This window comes from Lathyrus oleraceus, chromosome 4, assembly GCF_024323335.1.
Source record: "Lathyrus oleraceus cultivar Zhongwan6 chromosome 4, CAAS_Psat_ZW6_1.0, whole genome shotgun sequence".
Lineage (NCBI taxonomy): Eukaryota > Viridiplantae > Streptophyta > Magnoliopsida > Fabales > Fabaceae > Lathyrus > Lathyrus oleraceus.
This window is the reverse complement of record NC_066582.1, coordinates 478,975,070-478,984,368: the sequence shown is the minus strand read 5'-3', so window position 1 is coordinate 478,984,368 and position 9,299 is coordinate 478,975,070. Positions and strand designations below refer to the sequence as shown.

The 9,299-nt window shown below is 31.8% G+C and overlaps 1 protein-coding gene across 1 annotated transcript; it reads left to right on the top strand.

The window, feature by feature from the left end:
* Positions 1 to 2,805: 2,805 nt before the first annotated feature.
* Positions 2,806 to 4,236, top strand: LOC127076318 (uncharacterized). The gene is made up of 2 exons (XM_051017939.1): positions 2,806 to 2,942; positions 3,261 to 4,236. Exon 2 carries the CDS (start codon positions 3,269 to 3,271, stop codon positions 3,989 to 3,991), a length of 723 nt encoding a protein of 240 aa, XP_050873896.1. The 5' UTR covers positions 2,806 to 2,942; positions 3,261 to 3,268; the 3' UTR covers positions 3,992 to 4,236.
* Positions 4,237 to 9,299: the final 5,063 nt, after the last annotated feature.

Sequence of the window (9,299 nt, the reverse complement as noted above, 5' to 3'; positions counted from 1 at the left end):
ATTTAACGGAAAATGATAAAAATAAAAATAGTTTATTGATTGTTATTCAACATGTGAAACCTTAACCATTTTATTAAGGTTTATAATTCAACATGTCCTCATCGTGGCTACAATTATTGATATAATATGATACTTTAATTCAAATCATTTAGTTTATGTCATTTAATTTATGTCATCTTCTTAATGCACTTTACTTTTATGTCTTAGTTTTCATCATCCCATTTCATACTTTAGTCATCTTGTCTTATTGATCTCCGCGACAAAGTAAATTTATAACTTTATTTCCATTTGCTTACTTTATATTGTAAATTACTATAAATAATTTATTTTCACTCTTTTCGTTTAGGTGGTCCACTTAAGGGATGAACTACAATAAATATCCTAAACACTGTATAACGGTCTATCAAAATATTTTGGATCACCTTGGACCAGATGATGTATTACAACTAAAATATTCATCCTCTTGGTAATTTAGTTTTAATATAAACCATTTAATAATCTAATAATATATTTTTTCTCTGCAGTTTATTTGGAGGCCATATCTAGTCTGAACCATGAAATTAACCCCGGAGATGCTGCAGTTTGGACTCCGAAATCAGCGATCATCAGGTTCACTATTATGGAGATACACCATAGTGATCGTGTCAAATTTCAGTTTGACATGCATCAACAAATCCCATATTTCTGATGTGTTTGGGACTATGACATCAACTTATAATAGTTGATGCCAAATTGAATTTTACTGATCGGAGGGAATTCACTAAGGATGCGTGTCGTTAGTGGAAACTCTATCATCATGAGATAACGGAGTTTTCATGTTGTACAAATCTAAACCAACTCGGAATTATATGAATTTGTATAGATCGGTTACAACATTTCAATTTTTGTATGGCCCAAGGTATTTGATCGACTCACGCCTACGAGCTTCGTCGTCAAACACCCAACATGATTACCAACACACCTACACACAATAACTAAGCTAACAAAATTGCCAACCCATCTTCATCCAACAATCAACCCAATATGATAATAACCCATCTACACTAAACAACCAACCGAACATGATTACCAAAACACATACGCCCAAACTCGTGACCAATTCATGCCACACGTCCAAACACAAAACCAAGAACATAACCAATACCACCAAAAAATATATGTCGCCTCCATATCTTACAATAGCATCGATGAGGAATATGATACCACCACATCCTACCATAGCACCCAACCAACATACACCCAAACATCTCACCACAAAAGCACTCAAACATCACACCACCAAAGCATCCAACCTACATATATCTACCAAACACCACGACAACAATTGCTCAGTTTCCAAAACGAATCAATGTCCCAATTCAACCAACGAGCTCGCCCATCAGTAACCCAACCAACAAAACCAAACTACAACAACATGGACACCAAACTCGATTACAACAATGAGTCCTAATACAATTGGCAAGATATGGTAGATTTCATGGGTAACACTAATATCCAAGGGACCTTGCACCAAACACCTCAGGTGAATCTTAGGAGGCAACAAACACCTCAGAGGAATAATGGGAGGCCTCAACGACAAATGGCAGCGCCTGAGTGTGGAACCGATGACCGTTATGATCAAGCGTGTCGCTAAAATATGTGTATAAAATTTTCCCCCATGTATTTTTAATATTTTTATTTCACAATTTTTTTAATTAAAAAATATTAGTATTTAAATTTTTATTTCATAATTTTTTTATTATTTAGTTGTTAATTTAACTATAAAAAAAATTACACAATAGACCCACTTGCACCTCCTCTTTGTGCAATAACACATGTGTCAGACCCATTAGCGCATTGGTGGTGCAATCGCTAGTGTGTGTGATACTTACGTTCTATTTTTAGTGCATTTACCATTATCAATGGCACATCCTTTTTACTGCGAAATTGTTTTGTTTGAAACATGAGTATTTTGGTTAATTATGAAGAAAATGGTTACTACAGGGATGTAAATAGATATCCATGGGGGCAGATAATATGATGTCCATTTTCGTTCAGTTGGATAAATATGATATCCATATCCGCCCCATATCCGTTCGGGTATCTACATATTTTTAAGGTACTCGCGAATATTTATAGATGTCCATGAATAATATTTTTTTACTAAAATTATTTTTAAAAAAAAATATTTCTAAACATCTTTTAAAGACACAAAAAATTATTATCACATAACATCTATATAATTCGCTCTTATTTTAAGAACAAAATTTCATCACATTAATTTCCATCATTTTCACATAAACATAATAACATTCAAACATAATATCCACACTTTTCATTTTTAACCAAAAATAAATGAGGTGAGTTATGGAGTATAGAAGAAGTTTAAATATGAAATTGACAAATATGATTTGTAAGAAATATGAAATATTTTCTTTCAAGAAAACTTTAAAAAAAATGAGAAGACTAATTTTTTTAAAAATATAAAAAGACAGAATATAATAAACTAATGATATTTATATAATTTTTAAATTTTTAAATTGATATAGATATCCGCGGGCACGAGTATCATCAAACCAATGTCGACATCCATTATAAAGAGTATTTAAATATCCATTTATTTTATCTGTAAATAGTATCGTACCTGTGACTGATTTTTATTTTAAATATGGATATTCAAAATATGGTTTTAATTAAAGATGAAAAATATGGTTTTAATTTGCTAACCGCATGGTACTAGTATCCACAACCACATCCAGAAAGAAAAAAAGACGATTTTTATTTTAAATATGGATATTTAAAATATAGTTTTAATTAAAATTATAAAGCACCCTTAATACCAGCCCACCCCTGACTCGCTCCTGTTTTGCGTGTATATATATCTTCCCTACACTCCTCAAAAGCTCACTCTACTTCCTCAAAACCCAGTTACCATTTTGAACTATCATACTAATTTAACTAAGGTATGTATTCAAAGTATCCATTGTTCTAAGGTTCTTAACTTTTTAGTGTTTATAAGGATACACTAACAATAATATTGATTCATCCATGAAATATTATATAGACTCATTAGTTTGTTACATAAATCATTCTTAAATTTGTTTCTTATATTTTAAATAGATCCTACTTGTTTTCAATAGTGTTTGACACAAGGGAGGCATGTATTCGAAAAATTATAGATTAAAAAGAGAGATAGATTTGATCAATTAAAAAAAAGCTATATTGTAGGCTTTAAAAATGTTAATTATGAGAACTTTCTAAATTTGATGGTTGTTTTGAAGGAGAGACAATGAAGAATGAGGTGGATAACCATGGTGGTTTTGTTGAAGAGTCGTCGAATGAGGAAGACAAGAAAGGTTGGAGAAAAGTATTAGAATATGTATGGAGTTGGATGGCTTACAAAGACAAGGATAAATGGTTGAAACAAATGAGTGGGAATTTGGGCTTAATAGCCACACTCATCGCAACAATAACATTTCAAATGGCTCTTAATCCACCGGGCGGCGTTAGGCCAGTTAAAGATGACGGAGATGCAACCCCAGATATTATAGCATGTACTCTCTTTGACAATAAAGGATATTTAATTAATGACTTAAGCCTATGTCCGGGTGAAGCTGTCTTAGCCGTTATATATCCAGATAAATATCAGCGGTTCCTTTATTGGAACACTATATGTTTTGTTGCATCACTAAGTGTTTTACTCTTGCTTATGAGTGGACTTCCTTTGAATCATAGGTTTCCTACATGGCTTTTATCAATTGTGATGTGTCTCGCTCTCACAAGTCTTGCTTTTACATACATTACAGCACTAGATATGGTTACCCCAGATCCTGTTTGGCATATAGCTCATGAAATTCAAAGAGTCTTGATTTATGCATGGGTTGGAATGTTATCATTCGTGGTTTTATTCCTCACACTACGTATCATTATTTGGGGAGTTAGAGCTTTCGGCAAAAAAGATAAAAAGACAGTCACTCCAAAAATTCCAAGAGAGAACACTCCACCGGCTTGATTTAATATCTTGTTATGTATAATATTATGTCTCGTTGTAGTCTGAGATTGTTTTTCTCTTATGGGTGATATAATCTCAAGTTTGTGTTTTATATGTAATATAACTATGTTAAGGGTATTTGCTTTTATGTGTAATATAACTATATTAAGGGTATTTGCTTTTATGTGTAATATAACTATGTTAATGGTATTCGTGTGTAGGTTGTCTTTTATATGTAATATAACTATGTTATCCTTTGTGGTGTTTTTTTGTTTTTTGTTTTTTTAGGTTCTTGTATCTTTTCTGTTATTTATTTGGATAGACAATATATATTTTGTGGCTAGCTAGTATCTATGTGTATTTTTATGTGCATCTTTTGAATTTTTTGTACGTAAATTTGGACAATGTAAAACACATACAATTTCATGTACATGGGAAGCATCATCTTGAGACCCAAATATGCATGGAACCTCCTATAAATGAATAAAGTAATAAGAAACTATAAACTCTTTCAAATTTTAGGTTTTCTTTTCAGATTCACTCTCAACCACTCACTCTAGCAACATATGTCAGTTCAGCATACTCACTCACGTCACATCTAATATCCTTATTACTCTCTCTATTGATTAGAATTGTATGACTAGAATTGCATGGTTAGATCTATTGTCTTGATTGCGATTTGCGATTTTGTGTATAAGTGATAGTTATGTTAGAGAGAAACTATGAATTATTCTTGTTAATAAAACTTAAAAACTAATTCTAAAATTCTTACGTTGTATCGGAGTTATACATTTATATTTAACATGTTAAATGTTTATAATTCAATATATCCTTGGGTTGTTTTGGTTATTTGTTTTATTCATTTTTATTTCACCGATTAAAAGCAACTAAATTTACAACTTAAAAAACAAAAATATATTGAATATTTTTCAGAGGCGCCAATGTGTGAAAAAGTATTTAAAATTTATAATTTTTAGGATCAGAGAAAATTTTTCTGAAAATCCCATACATTTGTGGGAAAAATTAAAATAATATCTTTATCAATTAAAAATATAAAATGGAAGAGAATGATTTGAGAGCAATACAATTAAAGTAATTAAATTATAGTATTATCTTAAAAAATAAAATAAAGTAATAGTTTAAAAAATATTTTATTAATAAATTAGTTTAAAAATGATATAAGATTTAAATGCATTTACATATTTTTTTATAAAATTACTTTTATATAAGACAGAAGAAGAACTATCTCTATGTCACATTACAAAGAAGAGTTAGTTGCTGAAAAATAACAGTTTAACTAATTTAAATACTTAAACCCTCTTTTAAAAAAAACTAATAGTTTAAATATACTTTATTTTAAAAAATAAAAATTTCTTTTGAAAATTAAAAAAGAAAAGTCTTTTTTTTAAAATACAAAAAAAATCTGAAAATAAATAAAATCTAAATTTTTTTATGAAAATAAAAAATGGAATTTTTTCTTGAAAATAAAGAGTAATTATTTTTTATTCCGTTAAATTAGTTCAGTTGGTCGTTATTAAGGATATCAGAAGTACAGAATCGCAGATTCGAATATGCGACATTGTACTTTTCATTTTTAAAGAGTGAACTTCAGTCATTAGACCACTTAAAAATTTATTTTTACTGAAATAAAAGAACTGATTTATTTTTATTATATTTTATTTGAAAGCAAAAATAAATTGAAAAAAATTAGTTTAAAACCCTACCCTTCCTTCCCCTTTAAATTCCCAAACAAACGCTAAAGATTCATCGCTTATGTCAAGGATTGGGCACTCAAACAAACAATTCTACTGAGTATTAAGGTTCAATTTTGGAATTTAAAGAAGCTATTAACAAAGGGTATGACCATGAAAAAATTCGAGGCAATTCAAAGCTTGTTTGCGAACATGTTAGTTCTCTATATTGTATGCATTTTCAAATTGTTCACAAAATACTACATAGTGATTGTTACTTATTTTGTACTCATAAAACATATTTGTCCGTGTACATTAGACATATTAATAGATTATTGAAAATATATCTTTTCTTCTATTATGTTTGTATACAAGTCTTTTTTTTTTACTTGATAGCTCTAATTTGTTTAGATTATTGAAAATATAGCTTTTCTTCTATTAAGTTTTTATTTAAGTATACAACTATAACATTGATAGCATTTATGTTCAGCACGGGTGGATACAGTTTATTGACTAAAAAGTTGTGTTGTTTCTCATGGATAATCTTTGGTGCTCGGTTATGTTGAATAGGTGAAAGAAGATGCCTATGTGTAATAGAAAATACTATTTTGCTGCTTAAGGTTGATGCATGTAATATTTTTTGATAAAGCTATCTTGTTGAATTGATTTTAGAGTAGTAGCATATGTTAAATTGGTTTATAAGACTATATACTCGTTGAAAATCTTCCAAAATCTATGAAAAATTTCAATCAATCTAGATGAATAAGATTGTCATCATCCACACAATAACAATGAAAATAGAAGAATAATGGAGAAAGAAAGAAAGTAAAGAACGACGAGGGAGAAGAAGAATTAAAAATTCTGTAGAGTTCCTCTATGCCGATAAACTGTGGAAAATTTTTTATTCACTTTACAACTGCAAAATACTATGAATACAATGTTATGAATACTCTATTCACCTCATTACAAAAATATGTGTTATTCCCTCTATTTATAGATTTAGGTTAACTTGGATCTCAAGCCAAAGTCCAGAACTATAAAAACCTAAAATAGCTAACACTACTAAAATAGGCATAAGTCAAAATCCTGTGTGAAGCAACATGTTTCGACACTTCGACACACTAACACAACTCAACATACTAGGTGGTTCGACACTTCCTTGTTCTGTAGAGCAACCTACTTCAACACAAGAAAATACAATTCAACATACCACCTAATTCATTGTGCCTAAGCTATCTACATTCATCATAACTCTTAGTCTTCTAAACACTTCGACCTGCACTCCCTTCGTCATGATGTCTGCAATCTGATTCTCAGTTCTGCAATGATCCATATTCAGCTTTCCATGTGCTAACTGCTCTCGAAGATAATGAAACCTCATTTCGATGTGCTTGCTTCAACCATGTGCTTTCAGATTCTTCTCTAGATTGATAGTTGACATGTTGTTGATCTTCATGGTAATTGCTCCATGACTCTTCGCTGTTATTTCTTTGACCAGATTCACCATCCATGTTGCTTAACATGCACAAAGAGAGGCAATTATGTATTCTACTTCGCACGACGATGATGCCACTACTGGCTCTTTTCTCAGACTCCAAGCAACTGGTGCACCACCTAGCATAAACACATTGCCAGTTGTGGATTTTCGATCCTCAGCATCACTACACAAACTTGAGTCGGTGTATTCCACTAATTAGCATTCTTTTCCTTCATCAGCTGCAGGAAACAAAATGCCATAGTCGAGAGTTCCTTTTATATACCTTAGTATCCTCTTCGTCACTGCTAGATGTGATACCTTTGACTTCTGCATGAATCTACTCACCATACCGACACTATATGCTAAGTCAGGATATGTATGACAAAGGTATCGAAGTAACCCAATAAGTCTTCTATGTTGGGTTGGGCCGATATCATTTGAATCAGAATCTTTCGATACTTGTAATCTGGGCTCAGCTGGAGTCGAAGTTGGATTGCAATCTTGCATCTCAAATCTTTTAAGTATTTCTCCTGCATACCTTCTTTGATGCATCATCAAACCTCTACCACTCTTGTAGAATTCGATGCGAAGGAAATATGAAATGTCACCCATATCTGATATTTCAAATTCCTTGTTGAGTTCATCTTTGAAGTCTTCGATCTCCTTCTTGCAGCTACCTGTTATCAACAAGTCATCGACATAGAGACATAATATAACAATTCACTCTTGCTTCTTCTTACATATACTCCATGTTCAAATTTTCACTCCACGAATTCCTTCTCCCTTAGAAAGACATATATCTTCTTGTTCCAAACTCTTGGAGTTTGTTTAAGTCCGTACATGGCTTTATGCAGCATGCACACCTTTTTTTCTTCGCCTAGTTTCACAAACCCAGCTGGTTGTGCAACATAAACTTCTTCTTCTAAGGGATCATTCAGGAATGCCCATTTCACATCCATCTGACACATCTTCCAATTTTTTATGTTTGCTAGACCAACAACCAATCTGATTGTTTGGATCCTAACAATAGGTGCAAAAACCTCATCGAAGTCGATCCATTCTTTCTGAAGAAATCTTTTTGCCACAAGTCTCGCTTTGTGTCGAGTCACTTTTCCTATGGGATTCAACTTCACCTTGTATACCCACTTCACATCGATTGCCTTCTTGTTGTTGGGCAATTCGACAAATGACCAAGTGTTGTTGACTTCGATTGATTTCAGCTCTTTGTTCATTGCTTTCATCCACTTCGAATCTTTCAATGTCTCATCTGCATTGACTGGTTCGACATCTGCGTAGAAAGCATAATGTACCAGCTCACCTTCTTCATTGACCATATCATCTGATGTAATCACACATTCTTGCAACCTTACAGGCATGTGTCTTGTTCTTTGAGGCCTGCTTGGGCCTGCTTCACCTCTGACTTCTTCCTATCGAACTTCTCTTTCAACTAGTAGCAAACAAATGATATGTCAGTTAGCATATTATTTAGACAAATCATATTTTACTCATAACCTCTAACTATATATTATTTTTTTGTTATTTCTGTTACTATGACATGTACAAATGATACGCTCCATTGACAAGTTGGAAATGTAGCATCGTTTGCCTATGTTCATGGGACTACGTTACTTGGCTTCTAGGAGACATTCTTCCCATTCATGGCCACGAGTATTCTTTAGCTCCATGAATATGCAAAAGCTTTCTTTCTCGCACTCATTTAGTCTTTTCTTTTGCCATGATTGAAACAAGGTTTAAAAAAAAACGACATTAGTAGGTACGGATACAAGTCTTGGTTTCTTTCTTTTTGAGACTTTCATTTTCTAGATCTAGAACGTGGTTAGATATTCATTGTTTCTTCTCTAGAGGGAGATACCTAGATGGATGTCTATGGTAAAATTGAAGTTTTGATGTTGTTGTCACTTCAATGAAGAGTTAAATTTAAATGTGATGTAACTGATTCTTAAAATTGGGATTCTTAAAATTGACTATTATTTTCATCATATTTGAAGGAATTTCAGGAGGTTTATAACACCACAATTTAATGTAATTTTTTTTATTTATTTAAGTTTTATAATATGACATGCAATTCACATACACCTAAACTCATGACCAATTCATGCCACACACCCAAACACAAAACCAAGAACATAACTAATACCAC